The sequence below is a fragment of the Gossypium raimondii genome, chromosome 2 (genome assembly GCF_025698545.1).
Source record: "Gossypium raimondii isolate GPD5lz chromosome 2, ASM2569854v1, whole genome shotgun sequence".
Lineage (NCBI taxonomy): Eukaryota > Viridiplantae > Streptophyta > Magnoliopsida > Malvales > Malvaceae > Gossypium > Gossypium raimondii.
Window position 1 is genome coordinate 2723195 of NC_068566.1, and position 19522 is coordinate 2742716.

The 19522-nt window shown below is 31.7% G+C and overlaps 2 protein-coding genes, 1 long non-coding RNA gene and 1 other non-coding gene across 4 annotated transcripts; 3 read left to right on the forward strand and 1 right to left on the reverse strand.

Moving 5' to 3' along the window:
• The first annotated feature begins 322 nt into the window (after positions 1-322).
• On the forward strand, positions 323-5184 carry LOC105787688 (heptahelical transmembrane protein 4). The gene is made up of 5 exons (XM_052624799.1): positions 323-557; positions 1943-2234; positions 2662-2667; positions 2733-3813; positions 5105-5184. Exons 1-4 carry the CDS (start codon positions 337-339, stop codon positions 3384-3386), a joined length of 1173 nt encoding a protein of 390 aa, XP_052480759.1. The 5' UTR covers positions 323-336; the 3' UTR covers positions 3387-3813; positions 5105-5184.
• Positions 5185-6447: 1263 nt separating this feature from the next.
• On the reverse strand, positions 6448-6521 carry TRNAT-AGU (transfer RNA threonine (anticodon AGU)). The gene has a single exon. It is a non-coding gene; the product is annotated as a tRNA-Thr (tRNA).
• Positions 6522-13142: 6621 nt separating this feature from the next.
• On the forward strand, positions 13143-14034 carry LOC105787691 (uncharacterized). Its single transcript, XR_001131635.2, has 2 exons — positions 13143-13313; positions 13632-14034. It is a non-coding gene; the product is annotated as an uncharacterized LOC105787691 (long non-coding RNA).
• Positions 14035-15753: 1719 nt separating this feature from the next.
• On the forward strand, positions 15754-18491 carry LOC105787687 (putative glycosyltransferase 7). The gene is made up of 2 exons (XM_012614197.2): positions 15754-17277; positions 18118-18491. Exon 1 carries the CDS (start codon positions 15910-15912, stop codon positions 17260-17262), a length of 1353 nt encoding a protein of 450 aa, XP_012469651.1. The 5' UTR covers positions 15754-15909; the 3' UTR covers positions 17263-17277; positions 18118-18491.
• The last annotated feature ends 1031 nt before the right edge of the window (positions 18492-19522 follow it).

The following is a 19522-nucleotide window of genomic DNA, read 5'->3' on the forward strand; positions in this document are numbered from 1 at the left end:
AAGGGTCTAAATAAATTTTTTTCCATTTTAAGGGGGTTGGGGGCCCAGCCAGGTCCCATAGTTTCGCCCCTACTTTTGCCCTCTAACACTAAATTCCTGGCTTGGCCTTTGTTGCCACACCATCACTAAAAAATTAATATTTAAGTAAGCATTTCTATTAAAAACGATTTGATTATTTTTGAAAGGTTAATGGTTAAATTTAACTTAAAAAGAATAATAGCCAAATTGAAAAAAATGTAAATGTTGAGGACTCAATTTGATATTATATCTTTTGTTTTTATTGTTGTTAAAACTTTTTTTTTTTTTTAAGCAGAGAGTGATGTGCAATGCGTGAAAATGTTAGTGAAGACAGGTGAAAAAACAATGGAGAATTCAAAGGGAGGAAAAGGGAAGAGATTGTGGAAGAAGGTGAAGTATCAACTGGTTGAATACCATTCATTACCTGGTTATTTGAGGGACAATGAGTATATTGTTGGGCATTATAGATCTGAATGGCCAATGAAACAGCTTTTGCTTAGCATCTTCTCCATCCACAATGAGACTCTCAATGTTTGGACGTAAGTTTTCATTTACCCCTTTTAGTTTTTTTGACAGTCAAAAGATAAAAGTATCATGGAGGCCAAAGCATCATGGAGCCCCCTGTATTAGTAGTTAGAATGGATTTTGCTCCATTTACTCAATAAATGGGAAAATTGGTCCTTGTATGTTAAATCTAAGAATAAATTGGTCCTTTCAATTAAAGTTTTCATCCATTTCTACTGTTAAAAACTGGCATGGCTGACGGATAACAAAACAGTTACATGTGGTGTGCCACATGTAACTCATTTCGACGTGTACCTCGTGTTAATGTGCATGGACTAGTTTTTAATAGTAGAAGTGGATGGAATTTTTAACTAAAGAACTAGTTTGCTATTTGATTTAATATATAAAGACTAATTTACTCATTTTTAGCACAGAAGGGACAAAATGCAATCTAATTCCTAGTACAAAGGCCTCTATAATACTTTTCCCTACAATGAAGCATGGCCAAAGCTGGGAATTTTGTGATTAAAGTTTAAAAAAAAAATTGAACATTTTTTGTCACTTTAGTCTTAATATTGGTTATTTGGATTAGTCTGACTCTCAAGTTTCAAATTTTAGTCAAACTATTGCTTTTTGGACAGAAAGTTTGATTAAGTTGTTAAATTTTAATAATAGTAATATGGTAATCAATGTATATTTTATTGTTAATATTAAAACCTTTTTATGATTTTTTTGAAAATATTTGAATCTTCTATGACATACATGTGGATTGTTACATTAATTGCCACATCACTGTTGTTAAAATTTTAATAATCCAATTAATTTTTCATCCAAAAAAAAGACTAAATTTGATGGTTGAGATTCAAAATGATTAAAAACATTAGGGTTCAAGAGCTAAATATGTTATTATGCAAAATTTTATTAAAATAATTTAAATTAAATACGTTAACTTTAAAAGGGACTCAAAATGAAATTTTATTTTATTTAACAAAAGGAGAAAATTGAATTATTAAAATATGAGTAGTACTAAAGTTGAATTTCATTTTTTAACCAAGGGACCAAGACCATTATTTGCGCATGACTACACCCATTGTGGCTTATTTGTACTATGATAAATAGAGGAAGAATTGTATGAAATTGTGATGGTATGAAACTGTGAATTCACGTCATCCTTATCACTTTCTAATAGGAGAATAACAAATCAGATTTTTCCTCTTTGAATCACAGTTTCATACAATCCATTCTTGTGATAATTAATGTTAGAGTACAGTGCACCACCATTTTGAGGTTTTTTATATAAGTAATACAAAAACAATAAAAAAATTACAAAAATAGCATAGTTACAAATTAATTATCAAACTGACATGTTTTTTACGATGTATTTTCGTAATATTTGTATGACAATTATTAATTTTGATAGGCATTTGATTGGGTTCTTCCTTTTCCTTGCCCTCACCATATACACTGCAATGAAAGTTCCAAAGGTTGTTGATCTTAACTCTTTGAGTCATATTCATGATATATTGAGAAAAGCGGATCTCCACAAATTACATTCCGAGCTCGTAACATGCTTGCCGTCGTTACCCAACATGTCCGATCTACACAAATTTCGAGATGAGTTAAAGACGTCGATCTCCGGTTGGCATGTTCGTGAACTTCTATATAATTGTTTACCTGAGAGTTTCTCCTCTAGGAATCAATCCAATGTATGTGTTTATAGTAATGTTGCATGTTGCGTTTTATTGTTCAATAACATCTCATGCCATGTTTTTGAGTAAAAGTATCATAGAGAAGTTGAATTGCATTTTGGTTATTATACTCAAAAAAGGGTAAATTAGTTTATGTTCGTTAGATAAAAGAGCAAACTGGTCTTTTTATTAAAAAAATTCATCAATTTTACTATTAAAAACTAGTCTCTGTACGTCAATAGGTGGTACACATGACATCTAATGTGTCATTGTCTGGTTATTCTGTCAACCACATTAATTTTTAACAGTACAAAAGGATGAAATTTTTAAAAGAAAGGATCAAATTGTTTTTTGATCTAACATACAACAATTAATTTTTCCATTTTTTGAGTAGAGAGGTAAAATGCAATCTAATTCCTAATACAGGAGTTTCTATGATACTTTTACCAAGATTTTGGTCATGTTTTGTTGTTAATTTTAGGTTAAGAATGTAGTTACATTTTATTTATTTGTTATTTGCAGAGGAGCATGAAGGAGGATGTGACAAACATAATAGCACCATTGATGGTGAGACCGATAACGCGGTGGCCATTTTTCACCTTCTTGGGCGGTGCGATGTTTTGCCTGCTAGCTAGCAGTGCATGCCACCTCCTATCGTGCCATTCTGAGCGCATATCGTACATCGTACGCCGGCTAGACTATGCTGGCATCGCTGCTCTTATATCCACTTCCTTTTATCCACCGGTGTACTATTCTTTCATATGTGATCCATTCTTTTGTAGGCTCTACTTGGGATTCATAACCATCTTAGGAGTTGCAGCCATCTTGTTTTCATTCTTAGCGGGGTTTCATCGACCCGAATTTCGAACCCTTCGTGTATCCCTTTTCTTCGGCATGGGGATGTCCAGCATAGCACCGATCATTCACAAACTCATCTTGTTTTGGCACCAACCTGAGGCACTTCATACTACCCTTTACGAAGTTTTGATGGGGATTTTATATGGTATTGGGGCATTTGTGTACGCGGCGAGGATACCAGAACGGTGGATGCCAGGAAAATTCGACATTGCGGGACATAGTCACCAACTTTTTCACATCTTGGTTGTTGCTGGGGCATACACACATTATCGTGCCGGATTGGTTTACCTCGAATGGAGGGATCAACATGGATGTTGAAACAAATTCAAATGTCAGGAAAAATAATTTTTGATTAGTGGAAAGGTTATTCAAGTGTATATATTTTTTAGTATAACAAAAATAGGAGTGGACTGACGAAGGCCCCGTTCTTTATCCCGTTTGAGAAGTGCTTTTCCACCCAAAAGTGCTTTTCTCTTAAAAGCAGCAAAGAACGGCTTCCTTTTCTCATCCAATTTCTCCATCAAAAAAGTGCTTCTCCCTAGATGGAGAAGCTAAAAAAATCTCCTTTTCTTCTGCTGTAATTGCTTTTCGGTGAAAATTGACCAAATACCCCTGTCTTCTCCCCCAAACGTTTTTCCCCTCTGCTGGCTCCTTCTTTCCCCTCTGCTGGTGAAACCCGATTTCTTTTCCCCATTTTCAGCTTTCAAAGCTTTATTTTCTGTTCTTTGTTCCTCTTCCGCAGCAGGTGAGAGTTTCTTTTATATTTCTTATTCTGTTTTATATTTTGAAGCTGTTGATTTGCTGTTGATTAAAAGTTTGAAGCTGTTGATTTGCTGGTATTTCTTGAGACAAATGATTTCAACTATGGTTTATTTTCTTGTTTCAATCTTCTATGTTCACATTGTCTTATTTTGCTCTCCTTTGTTTGTTGAACTTCCCCAATAATCAATAACCAAAGAGAATGAGAACAACTCGACTTTTAGTTGAATATCTTTATTAAAATTTGTCTAATCTGGTGGTTTCTGAGAGGAAAAAAAATGGGATCCGTTTGCATTTGAAGATTCTTAAACTGTGTTCAAGCCTTTGTTGTTGCTCGTCTTGATGTTATTCGATCTAGAAATCATCAATGGAGGAAAAGCTGGTATGCATCAAAGCATTTTGTTCACGGTACTAGTCGTTCTAGGACGGATTCCTTCTTTATACTGCTTTTGCTGTTAAGAGATGAAAAATAATACCCGACTTCTCTTACTGAACTGCACTCTAGCAATATTCAATTGACGTGCATGTTATGGTTTACAATACGAGGATTTTTAGCCTAGTAGACTGGTTGAGGTGTGAGTTTACAAAGGTGGATAACGAGTATGCGGGATCTGGTAAGAGAGTTTACGTGGGAAGAGTGCTGGCTTTGGCTAATATGGGGTTTTGGTGCTTCAATCTGTTTGGGTTCTTGTTGCCTGTTTATCTACCTAAAGCTTTTAAGATGTCTTTACTCTTAAACTAGTCAAAGACTGAATACAATAGTAGAGTAGTTGAAATGAAATGTTCTCATTTCATATCTTCCCAGTAAAGTTAAATTGGTGTGGTTTGGTTTATTTGATTTTAAACCTTCTATATAATCTGTCTCTGTAATTTTGAATCTTGAAACCAACCATATTTCAGATATTTGGGAAGATCAGATTCGATAGATGGTGTTAGAATCCAAGTCACATGTATATATAGGTTGGATCAAGCTCCAAGTATATATATTTAGCTAGGCTGGCTATATTTTTTTCTGGTCCACATCAGTTTGAAAAAGTTGACACATTGTTATGCAATTTGTACAAGGAGAAATAGCAAGCACTAAAACATATACCTTGGCACAGGTGGCAAACACCTGAGCCTTCGACCTTGATGTCTCTCTCCCATCATATACTTAAAAACTAAAGTTTAAGTTGAAAATATTAAAAATATTTGGTATGTAGGCAATGCTGTTCAATTTGTTGTCAGCTTACTGCAATTGTCTCATAAATTCTGAACTCTTTTTAATGTTTTATTAGGTTATTGCAATTCCTGAGTATAACCATGCCATAGGGTATGCATCAATAGCAGATTACAATACACAGAAGCTTCCCAGAAACAATTTGTGAATGGGCAGAGGTGAGGTTGATTTTAGTGACCAATCCTTTTTGCTTATTTTCGCTTATTTGTATATGTAAATTGGCTGCAGTAATCTTTACAACGTTGTAATTGGTGTTTGGAGTTAATATCCTCCATTGTTTAATTGCTTCAATAGCAGCTCCATTTTTGTCTTATGGATAAGGTGTCATTTTCATTTTGTTTGGTTTCTTTTCAAGTCCTGTAGTGTTCTTGAATGCTTGTTGTGGATGTGTTACTAATGCCTATCAAGCTTAAATACACTCGAAATGATTGATGCAGGGTTATTGCAACTGTTATGGCTCTTTTGTTGGTATGTAGGCAATGCTGATTTTGTTGGTCTATTCAAAATACGTTCAACATCTGAGTTGAATTGAGCTTTTTTCTGTTAAAATAATTAACCGAATCGAACCAACTTCAATTAATTTTGTCGGCTTTCTATTGAATTGTTGTTTATATAACTTTTTTTTCTTTTGGTCCAAAGTTCATACCATTTTGAAACAATTATTGGCAAACATTACACTAAAATAGTAGTGTGCATTAAATTGGAACAAAAATATGACAAACAATGTGCATTGTCATATATTAGAACAAACACATTATAACATTACAATACAATGACAGTTGAAACGAAATTGATAGGTGTTTAATTAATAAAAAATAAAATATATTTTTTATAATAATACAATCGTGTCAATATCTAATTACAAATATTTAATTTTTATATTTAAATATTTAAATATAGTTTATATATTCTAATTAAATTTTATAAATAATTGATATTAATTACTTAGAAATATTTAAAATTAATATTATATATTAAAATATTAACAATAAGTTATAATAAATTATTTTTTTATATTTTTGCTAAAATATAATAATATTAACTAATTTGAACATTATTTAAATACATATTTGTTACTTTATAATCTCATGTCTAAAATGGACATTTTATCCTTCAAAAGCACTTTTTGACAGCAATGCCAAACACTCAAATGTCTCAAAAGCACTTCTCAAAAGCACTTCTGAAAAGCACTTCTCAAAAGCACTTCTCAAAAGCAATATGTTCAATTAACCTATTATAGCTTACGTATAATTTCTTCGAAAATCAATCTCGAAGGATCCAGTTTCAACTTCTTATATTATGAAAATGGAAATAATACAGTAAGTTTTCTTAATAGAGCTTTTCCCCCATGTTTTTGAGGTTCTAAATTTTATTTTCAAGGAGAAAAAGAAAAATAATATGTGCTTTCGTTGAGAGTCGAACTCAAGACCTCCCGCTTACTAAACGGGTGCTCTAACCAACTGAGCTACGAAAGCATGGCGCTTAATGGCGGAAATTTTCTTTTCTCATTAGTTAATATGCAGTTGTCTACGGATAGCAATTACAGTTTAAGAATAATATTAACTATCATACAATAAAATATACAAAATAATTCTTTTATATCCACGTGTTTTTCATTTACGATTTGAGATTAATTTTATTCTAACTACTTCTTTCTTCTAGATTGATACCTCCATTACTGTTAGTCCAATTGTTAAATCTATTTTAAAAGCTTAACTCACTAACTATGTTCGCTTTTTTCAAGTTAGTACCTAAACTTTTTTTATCACAAGTGATACATAAATTTATTCTTCTGTTATTTTACACAAAAATGTTTTGCTCGTAAAACAAATTCCAACCAATAATAAATTACCATGTCATATAGCCTTTAAAAATATATTTTTAATTTTTAATTATTTTTTACATTATTTCTCTTTATTTTTTTCTTTTATTATTTCCTTATAATGTTTGGCAATGTCAGCAATGCTCAAAATTTAGCCTCTTGAGGTCGAGATACTAATGATTAATTTTGTGTTTGTATTTCACCCCATGCTTACTCGACTCATAATTGAAAAAGTTCTTTCATGAATCAAAACTAGTGTTTTTGGAACTAGATCGAGCCAAAAACCAATCGAGGTACTAGTGTCACGAGCCGTGGATCAAAGCCCGTGATGAATGCATACAAACTATTCCATGGAGGTCTACTAATTAAATGGGTTTCAGTTGACCTACTTGAACTGGCCCGATTCGTGGAACACATGGAGAAGTTCATCTACTTGAAACTTTGGTGGCCCAGTGGAACACTCTTGTAACACTCGAACTCCCGACCTAATCGTGGAGTCCGAGTTACGAAGTGCCACATTTGTTGCCAAAGTAACTGCGTTCGCAAACTATCAGTGTGGTTATTTAATAGTTATTGATTCTTATACGATCTTACAGAAGCTTAAAAATTAAAGTAAAAATGAATAAGGATCAAAACGTAAATATTTCAACTTTTAAGGCTGACGTTGTGACGTGAGGTTGTCCCTCGTCGTAGTGTGACAAACTGTTTTGGTCTTGTCATGACGTCGGGGTCCCTCGTCACGACGTGACTTGGAATTCGTCTCGTCCCGACGACAACTATCTAACGTTATGACGTGGAATCCTCGTCGTGATGTCGTACGAATGACATTGCGACATCACCTACTGTCAACAATCAATCCAAAACTTGCAATTTTACCAATCTACCAAGGTATGAATACACACATACTTCTCAATTTGACCAAGAGAATGGTTCTTATGCAAATATAGCATGTCTAAAACATACCTATGACACATTCAAACATGTCAATCTAGATCATATTACATTTCAATTTAAACCAATCCAAATGTTACATACAACTCAATCTTTTATCAAGTTTCACGATAAGATTTCCAAACTTTTCCATTTGACTATGCTTAGTATATCATGAAACACTCTAAACTAATCCAACCACAACTAAACATACATGCTCATGACTTAAGTCAACTAATACACCAATTTCATACCTATATATTATACATAGAGTCTAACTACCTTATATACCAATCCATCCACCTAGCAAACTTACACATAAGATTACTACCAATAAATACCAAACATAACTTATCAAATATTGCAAACATTAGCTTCCCGTATGTATATGTACATTAAGGTTCACACACCAACAATCAAATTTAACTTCATTGACAATAAAATACCAAAACAACTTCACTAGCTACATGCTAATTTGACCAACAAAGAGAATTTACAAACTTTATAGAGTTTGCGGTCTCGACTAGATGTTGAAGTCGATACTCGAAACTTTGCTTTAAGCCTAACCTATACATGAGAAATAAACCGTATGATGAGTATGTTACTCAGCAGTATTCCTATGAAATCGAACAATATAAGGAGGTGGTATGCATCACCACACATAGAATCGTTATCTAAACTCTTGTTCCTTATAACTCAAGCATGAAAACATCATTCAATATACATTTCTAATACATAAAATCTCAAATCGGTTTATCCTTCAGACGATAATCCGAGCTCATGAGTTCATGTTTAACTTACTTCAATCTGTCATCCTGGGTTGCTTGACAACGATGACTAGCCACCCCGGATTGCCCGCAAATGATGGTCTAGCATTTCGGATTGCCCGACAACGATGGTTTATTGATATAGTATTGTCATCCTGGATTGCCTGACCATGACTTGCTACCCTAGATTGCCCGACGACGATGGCTTACCACCCCGGATTACCCGACAACGATGGTTTATCGATTCAAATTTGCCACCCTAGTCTATTAGGGACTTCCTATTTCCCAATTATACAACCAATTTTACATTTTTTATAGTTTAGTCCCTAATGTACGAAACTATCAATTAACTTCATAGTTTAGTCCCTTTTCACCTCTAAGCTTAAAATCTATCAATTTAATACTTAAAACTTCAAGAAAATAACAATGATAACTTTCTAAAACTTTAACAGTTTTACAAATTGACACATGGGCTAGCTAGATTAAGCTCCCATGATCTCAAAAACATAAAACTTTTTTTTAAAAAAAGAAAAGAGACTAAATTAAACTAACCAAATTGAAGCCTAAAGATGATAGAACCCTAGCTGAAACTTCCTCCTCTTCAATTTCAATGTTCGGTGATGGAGAATGAGAAAGATGAAATTCTTTCTCTTTCTCTCCACTTTATGTTTTATTTCCTAATTTAATTTAGCTTACATTTTATTTAATTTATATTTTTATAACATTTTTGCTATACGGTTTTAATAAGCTACCGTCCATTCATTCTTAAGTGGTATAATTATCACTTTAATCCTTGATCCATTTCTAATTATTAAAAATTCATAGTAATTAAACTTTTACTACTTTTATAATTTAGTCCTTATACCTTAACTAATAACTAATTTGACAAAATTGCCTATCCAAAATTTAATTCACTTATAATATAACTCCGTAAATATTTAATAAGAATATTTACGAGTTCGGTTGACAAAAACAGGGTCCCGAAATTGAGTTTTTTGCCACCATTGACTTTTAAGTCGTTACAACTCCAGTAAAACTAGAGTTACCATGGTTAATATTTGTAACCCTAATGAATAAAATTGTATAAAGTTTAAATCCCTTAGGATTCTCATCTTGTAGATGAGCTTTAATCTTGTCCGTCGATGTAATTTAAACTATATTGTTGGATCTGGGGGAGCTCAACTATAAATAAAAGCCTTCTCTCTCATTTGTAATCATTCCATTGTACTTCATTATTGAGCTAAATAATATTTTTGAGAGCATTTACTCAAACACTTGGTGTACTATTATTTTCTTATGGCTTTTATGTTTGATTCAAGTCCATTTGTCTATTCGAGTTGCTTATGCTTTATTTTAGTGCCTTAGAGAATTTCCTTTGTTAATTCTTATTTTCGAGAATAAGGCTGACTTAGGTGGATTTGAAGTAAAGGAATCACTTAAGGCCCGTGATACTAGAATGAATATAAGGGTTGAACCCCTTGATTTATGAATTGATACAGATCAAGCTAAAATAATCAATTGCACTAGTTGAGCTGGGTTTTTTTTAGTATTTTTTACATATTTTTTTATGAATTTGTTAATAATTTATTTGATTGAATTGAATGAACCGATCAAATCAAAATTGGTGCCTGACCGATTCGACCATTGGTTCGATCTTGAAAACCTTGATCAAAACCATGAAGCTCAAGATGTTCACACCTACTGAAAAAGTCCAAGATAAGAGGAAGAAAAGAGAAAGAAGATATAAAATAATATATAAAGAGAAAATAAAATTTTTTTATCTTCTTCTTTTTTTTTGTCACATATCAATTTTTTATTTAAAAAAAAAAAGGTTTACTAACGGTTGGACTAACAAAGCTATCAACTTGGGAGAAAAATGTAGTATAGGTACCAAAGTAAGAAAAATGGTATAATTTAAGTACCAATTTGTAAATTAAGCTTTTATTAAAAAGTAGACTTAGGACTAGTTTGGCATTGTTGTAGTAATTCGAAGTGCTTTTGAAAAGTTACATTTGAAAAAGTGTGATGAAAATTATAGTTTGTTAATTTCAAGTATTTGGCATGATTGTCTAAAATTGTAGTTAAGAGTTAAAATATTCATTTTAAACTTGGTAATGAAAAGTAAAAAAGAGTGACAAGTTCTATTAGTTTAGTAACAACAATTACTGTTAAATTAGCCCCATAACATGCATCTAACAAAGTTAACTATGCATAACTCGTCACATATCCATTCTTAAACATCTTAAAAAATATTAAGCTAGTTAATTTATGAAAAGCAAGACCCATCCTTAGCAGCCTTTACTTTTTATAATTTTGTGAATTATAAGAGGATAGTAAAGCTCTAACAACAACGTAATTAACGCGACTCAAATACAAATCACATCTGAAACGGTAACTAAATTAATCATCGGGCCACGAATTTCTTAGCAACTTCTTTTTTAAATAAATACTAAATGACATGTTAAATGGGTTAGGGTCCAAACCCCAAGGTCCAGCTCCTATAATTAGATTCATTTAATGCAAATTTCTTTTTAAAAGATATGGAAAATAAAGGTGTCATCAAATCTCGCGCCTTCAGTCATTGGCGATTTTATTTTTTATTTTTTTATAATCCCCTACAGCTCAAATTTTTTTTTTAGACAAATAGAATTTTCACAAACTATTTATGAAATGTGACTTTTATAAATATATTCATTCAAATTCAACAAATTTTAAAATAATAAAAAAAGTACTTAAAATTCTTTTTTTATGAAAAACAACAATTTCATTTTGGATAATTATTTTTTTGTTAAATAATTATATAATAATATATTACATTAAAGTGAACAAAAAAAAAACTCAAAACTTTATCTTGTCCATGTCGAAACCATTTTTTTGAAAACAAAAATAAGTTATCGACTTTGAAAACAAAAATTGGAGTCGCCACCGATCCTTGATTGAGGTGTGATCGGCTTACCTTAAAAACAATTTTGGCCTGCGAAATTTGAGAAAACAGGTTCGGGAGTCAGTTACGCACGAGGAAGGGTTAGCACCCTCGTAACGCCCAAAAATCGGTACCAAATTGATTATTTAATGTCTTTAATATCGAAAATTTGAAAAGAGTTTAAATAAAAAATTTTAACTCGAAGATGAATTAAAAAGATAAACATTCCTATTTCAAAGAAATAAAATATCACACTCAGTTAGTTAGGGCACAATATCTTTAAATCTTTAAAATTAAGTTTGTCTTTTGATTTTAAAACTCACACAATTAAATCTAAGAAGGATATTCAGTTATTTAGATCAGATGAAGAAAATCGAAACCTAGTAAGTTAGGGCATAATTTCTCAAAATTCCAAATACCGAATAATGCCTTTTGTTTTAAAAAATTCTTATTTCGAGAAGTCAAAATATCAGGACCAGTAAGTTAGGACCCGACATTTTTAGATTCCCGAGAATGAGCTTTTATTTGAAATTTGTGTGAACTTATTGCAAAATAGATACTCGGCTTTCTAAATTCGTCAAGAAATGATCGCGATCCAGTAAGTTAGGACATGATCTTTCTCGAGAATCATGAATGCCAAATATTTTGAAAATTTATAAAATATAATGATTTTTAATGCTTTGACAAAGCCAAAATATATTTTTTCTTTAAAAGTATGATAAAATGTTAATGCATAACATGAAATCATTACTTTAATTTAAATTATACATGTATATGTATATACAAAATAAAATATGATATATAAGTAAATTTTAAAATATGCATATGCATATGCATATATTAAACATGTATATAAAAGTTATCAAAATAAAATGTGAAATATGTATAGGTATAAAAAAATAAATAAGTAAAATATATTAATAAATTATGAAAATGCGTATATATATGTAGATGCAAGAAAATGCGGAAAATATATTTATAATAGTTTTGAATAATGTATGTATATATATTATAAAAAATGTATATATATTTGTATTATAAAATATGAAAAACTATACAAATATTATAACATATAAATATATGTACGTATATATATGTTTATAAAACTAAAAGAAATAAAATAAAAATAAAATATAAGATAGGTATATATATATATTTAAAATAAATTTAAATTATATACATATATATATATATATATAATAAGATACATATAGGCACATATATATATATTGAAATAACCATAATAATAAATATTAATAATAATACAGTAATAACAATACAATTTAACAATATTAATACAAAAAAAAACCATAAAATGACAAATTAAGGATTAATTTGAAAACAAACAGAATTTAAAGGTTGAATTCGAAAATAGAAAACAAGAAAGGGAGCAAATTAAAACACGCGAAATAAGAAGAGGACCAAAATAGCAATTTACCCAAACCGCCCAAAACGCTGCGCATCATTTAGATCAATTTGAAACAGAAATAAAATGTGCCAGAAAATTTAAAAGAAATAAAAATTTTAATTTAGACAAACTATAAAGTCGGGAGGACTAATTGCGCCAATAGTCCATTTGAAACAAAAAAAAGCGGATCCTATGGGGCTTTTGGGTCGGGTCACACGGGCTTTTGGGTTACACAAATACGGCGCCGTTTTTCAAATCAAACAAAACCCTTTTTCAAACCCTAAAAAAAAACAATTCCCCTCTGCCATTCCCAAAAATGTGCCGCAGCACGGCAGCAGCACTTCCCTCTCTGCCATTTCAAACCCTCACCGCTCCGATGGCGACGAAACAAAGGGGTCTTCCAACGACACAATGCCGGTAAGTTTCTCCTCTACTCCCTCTCCTTGTTTAGTTTTTAAAAGAAAAGAACCAATAGGAAAAAAAATGAAACCCGCAAGCAGTAAAAGAAAAAAACGAAAACGAAAATCACCTTCAAAATCATTTTTTTTTGTTAACTCTTTTCTGTATTTTTTTGAATCTCTGATTGTGTAACCCCCCTTACAAAAAAATATTTGGCTTTTTATAGCCGAAATAACAGAAAAAAGAAAATATCAAAAAACTGTTCTCTGCCTTTTTTTACATTTTTCCTTTGTATTTTCTACTATTCTCTCTGTTCGTGGTCGTGGCTTGTTGCAGGAAGATCCTGGAAGGATCGTGTACGACGTGGGAGTGATGGGCAGTTGCTGCAACATTCGCGGAGTTGCTGTGCGTGGGGTGAGGCTGCTGCGACAGGGGCGGCTACTAGGGTTTCTATTTTTGGCTAATTTGGGCTGGTACAGGGTAATTGGTTTGGGCTAATTTAGGTTTAATCTAGGCTAGGGTTAAATGGGGTTTAGCAATGGACTTCTAATTTTAAATTTGGATCTCTGAAGCTTTAGGCTAATTGGGCCGTGTAAAGGATTTTGGGCCCCGGGCAATAATTGGGTATTACAGTCCAAAAGTGTTAATTAACTCTCTTAGGCACATATTCAACCACTTGCATACCCTCCTTCTTAGCAGAAGACATTTTGGCTATAAGATCAGAAATTTGATTACATTATCTAGGAACATGCCTTATCACCCAATAATTTCTGCTTTGTAGTGCTTGTTGAATTTGTCGAAACAAAGTCGAATTTGAGGATATAGAATAACCTTCTTAGATAGCTTTAATCACCTTAAAGCAATCTATTTGAATCAAAACCTTATCATGTCCCTTTTTTTGTAACAAAAGTAAATCATCTTATATGCCACAACTCAATATAAAAAATTGAACAATCTTCCAAATCATGGTTAAACCCATCAGTCTATTCCTTGGACTGGTCTTACACCACAACACCAGGAGAAGCTAACCATGTATTCACATTCCTCGTCCCATCAATATGCAGAAAAAAAAAATACCTGATAATGATTAATTTTGAGTATCAATATGCCTATAAGGTGGTCTATCCTTATGTGAGAACAAGTGAATTTAAAAATTTGATAAAAATATTTAATTAATATTTTAAAAATAAATATCAAAATAATAATCTTTTTATTTTAGTCTTTGAATTGCAATAATTAAGAAAAATTAAACAGACAATTTAAACGGAAATAACGGGAAGGTTAACGACCCAAATGAAAAACTCCAACGTAGATTCCATGTTTAGTCCAAAGCTGTCGGCAATAATTACACGTGTCAACCTCTCACGTCTTCTCCAACCGCAGTTCACGCTCCTCTTAACTCTTTAAATCTCTTTTTTTTTCAAGCCAGCGTATTTTAGCATCCCGGCGCACCGAAAAAAGAGACGCCTATTTCACTTTTAAAACAAAGGTCTAATTCAAGTTCTAGTCCCCCTCCTATGATAAAACTAATAATTTAATCTCCTTATTTTAATTTGATATAATTTGACTCATTTACTTTTAGATTATTACTAGTGAGTCCAAAATACAAAAATATGTATCTTTGTAGCAAAAGCGATGATACTAACATTTTATCATTACTTGAAAATCATCCAATCATATTAAATTGATAATAAATTTACATATTTATTAATAAAATATATATATTTTTACAAAATCTCTTTGATAGTACCAAATATGGGTCTTACCATTTTGATATATTAATAAATATTATAAATGTTTAATTACGAATTAGTTTCTTAATATGATGATTAAATCTCAAATTTTAGTATAATATATCAAAAAATAAAGAGTAAACTATAGACAAGGCCATTAAACTATTAGTAAGTTTAAGTTTTGGTCATTTAACTTCAAAAATTATAAAATTGTCATTGAATTATTTGAAAGTCTTCATTTATGTCACTGAGCTATTCAAACATTTTTATTTAAGTTATTGGACTGTTAAGGTTTTTTTTTTCAAAATCTGGATAATAAGCTCTAAGAGACAATTTGATGGTGGATTAATACCCGTTAATGAGTAGAAGAATATACCTTAAATTCAAGTAGATCTAATAGTCAATATCTCAAAGATCGGATAAGAATTTTTTTTAAATTTTAGTTCGTAAATTTGTAACATTCAAAGCTATTTTAAAAAAAAAAGTTAGATTATAGAAGAGAAGGGGAAGCAAAGTTTTTGACTCGTGTCGGTGATGTAAACAGAGAAAGTCTTATAATAACGATTTTAAAAGCTTAATGACTTAAATGAAAATTTTTAAATAATTTAGTGACTATTTTTTAATTTTTGAATTCCTTACACGGAGTTTACCCAAAAACAGAACAGTGAGAACTGAGCCTAAAGCTAAAAACACTAAAAACGATGTCAGTCCACTCTTTCGTCTTCTTTAATCCCACAATCAAATTTGGACATCCCAAATTTTGTCTTTTTGTTTTCAATTTTCCATGTCTTTCTTCTCTGTTAAACAACCTTAGAAACTCATTTCCTTAATTACCAAACATTAAAAAAAAAAAAAACCTTATTTTTAAACAACAAAAGAAAATGGTGTCTCCTGAGTTTTCTCTTTCGCAGTTTTCTCCAATGGCGAAACCTCGAAACCGGTCGTTTTGGTGTCTGTCCGATAGTTTCCTTTACTGCGGCGGTGTCTTTTTAGCTATCTTATTAGTATGTTCATTTTGGTCGTTTTTCACACCGACCCTCAACTTCAGCTCCGCCATTACCGACCCGTCGTCTGCGGTCAGCTGTAAGGAAAGTGGGTTCGGAGTTAACTTAAAATCCGACCCGAAAGATCTGACCTTTTACGACGACCCAGAGCTGAGTTACTCCATTGAAAAGCCGGTGAAAAACTGGGACGAAAAACGGAAACAATGGCTAAACCATCACCCATCGTTCGCCGCCGGCGCAAGTGAAAGAATCGTCGTCGTAACTGGGTCACAACCGAAACCATGTAAGAACCCCATCGGCGACCATTTACTATTACGTTCCTTTAAAAACAAAGTAGATTACTGTAGAATCCATGGATACGATATTTTTTACAACAACTTGTTATTACACCCGAAAATGGGGTCTTATTGGGCGAAATTACCAGTCGTTAAAGCAGCCATGTTGACTCACCCTGAAGCTGAGTGGATCTGGTGGGTTGACTCGGACGCGTTGTTTACAGACATGGAGTTTAAGTTACCTTTACAAAGGTATAAAAACCATAACTTAGTCGTCCATGGTTGGCCTGAGTTGATTTACGATAAAAAGAGTTGGACCAGTTTGAATGCTGGGGTTTTTTTGATAAGAAATTGTCAATGGTCAATGGATTTGATTGAAACATGGTCTAATATGGGACCAATTAGCAAAGATTACAAAAAATGGGGTGAAATTCAGCGATCAACGTTCAAAGACAAGCTTTTCCCTGAGTCAGATGATCAAACGGCTTTGATTTACTTGTTATATAAACACAAAGAGAAATATTATGATCATATATATCTAGAAGGTGAGTTTTATTTTGAAGGGTATTGGGTTGAGATCTTTGGAAGGTACGAAAACACGACGGAGATGTACTTAGCGATAGAGAGAGGGGCGGCGGAGTTAAGAAGGCGACATGCAGAGAAAGTTAGTGAACAATACGGCGCTTTTAGAGAAGAGTACTTGAAAAGTGCTGGAAATGGTAAAGGGAGTTGGAGGAGACCATTGATCACACATTTTACAGGGTGTCAACCTTGTAATGGTGATCATAATAAGATGTATGATGGTGAATCATGTTGGAATGGGATGGTTAAAGCTTTGAACTTTGCTGATAATCAGGTTTTGAGGAAGTATGGGTTCATACACCCTGATTTACTAGATTCCTCCATTGTTAGTGAAGTTCCTTTTGATTACCCTGCTGATGAAGGACCATGGTGAAAAAAAGCATAAAAGGTATGGGTTCTTATTGAAATTTAAGAAAGTTTTAACAATGCATGTGATTTATGTGAAAGGTGTTTGCTTTTCATTATCTTGCTTTGAAAGTGTTTGAAGGAATGCATGATTGAAGGATTAATTATATTTGTTTTACTTTTATGATGGAGCAATGATGTTGGTGTTTTGGTGTAGGTCGGGGACTTTAGTGGGGGGTTTAGGGGGGATTAAAGGGTGCTTTTGAGTGGTACTTTTTGACTAAATTTATGGGGGCTTTTTTGCAAGCATGCAAGAAACTAACAAAATTCTCTTGTTCCCTTTGGCAAATGAATGGAATCATTTGTCAACTAGTTCTAAGGTTTGGTTTGGTAGGAACCTATTAAGAAATTCTTTTGAATTAGGTAGAATTTTTATGTTACCTATCTGGGGAGTTCATATATTGGTGGGTTTTATTATCGTGGTTAAAATATGTTTTAGGTCCTTATACTTTTTTACATATTTCAAATTTAGTCCCTCTATATTCTGTTTGGTTTATATGCAAGTCCAACCGTTGATACAACTAAAATTATTTTGTTAAATTCAAGTTTATTATCTTCTTAAAATGGGAAATTCATGAAATTTTCATATTGATTAATGATTTTAGTTTGATGTTGGAAGTTTTGTGTTTAGCTCCATGTCTTTTTGTTTGCCCTTTCATACATTTTGCATGGAAGATGCCTTGTTTTTAACTTACTGAACAAGCAACCCTAGTGCCATATGTATTCGAGATGGTAGATACAAGTATGTATATACGTATATTGAAGATTATATTTATACCCGAATATGTGTCGAAATTGATGATATTTTTTTTTTGTTAAACAGTGAATCATAGCCATGTCTCTGCTTATCTTTTCGAGTTTCTCTTACGAACAACAGCAATTGATTCGGGCTCTGATACTTCACGAACTAGTGTTGCAACAGTTATAGTTGAATTTGAGACACAACATCCGACATAAGTTAGTCCATTTGGCACCATAACTTTACGACTTTGTTTCATAATTTTGGATTTTGGGTGATGGGATTTATAGAAAAGTTTTAGGAATAATATCATATTTGGTATCTGTACTTTCATAAAATGTTTAATGTGATACATGTACTTTAGAAATGTCTAATGTGGTACATGAACCATCAATGTGTTTTATTATGGCACTTGTATTTTCATAAAACGTCCAATAGATATGTATTTTATTATGGTATTTCTCGTTGTTATAAACACCGTTAATGAATTGTTAAACCAACCAATGAAAACTTAACAAGTATGAATTTATTTTTCCAAATCATTAAGTCCACATGGATAATTTAACATAATGTGAAAACTAAATAAAACAGAGAAAAATCAAATTACATTAAAATAAATAACTAAACATATGGTAAATATAAAAGTACATATTAAACTATCCGTATAATAGTATTAGACATTTTATGAAAAATACATGTACCACATTAAATATTTTCAAAATACAAATACCACATTAAATATTTGTAAAAATATAAGTACAAAATGTGACATTATTCCAAAGATTTATGGTTTTAGGGTGATGATATAAAGACAATGTTGATAGCATATGATGATTTGGCCTGGGTGTCGTTTTCTTGATTTCATTTTTGTAGCTTGAAAACCTCCATTGATTTTGCCATGGTCACATGCATGAATGGTGTATTCCCTGGTTTTCGAGATTGTAAAATTGGAAATAAAACCCAATAATTGACATGATAACCTTCACAGCACATGGATCAAGTAAAGGGAGTCAGAAACGGCCAATTGTACCTGCAAATGATGTACGATATTTGAAACTCGATTCAATCAATTCGAATATAAATTTAATATTATATGATTTGATTATAAAAAGTTATTAATTTTCTTAATTCGAAGTTGAATTGCTCAAATACAAAATAAGCTTAATTTTGGTTGACTTGAATTTGGAATAACTCAAATCATTTGAGATAAATCAAACTTGAAATTAGGATTCAAAATCGTAATAATTTAATTTAAAATTTAAATCTTAAATTTGAATGATTTGAATTTAAATCAATACGATCTCAAAATGATTTAAGCTTGAAACAACTCAAATCAGAATATAATGAATTCAGATTAATTGATTCAATCGAAATTAATCGATTAATCCACAACTATGAGGTAAATCATTGATTTAATCAAATTAAATCCAAATTGAATTCTTTAAAGGGTAAGAAATCAAGAAATATACTTAAATTTTGTTATTAGTTT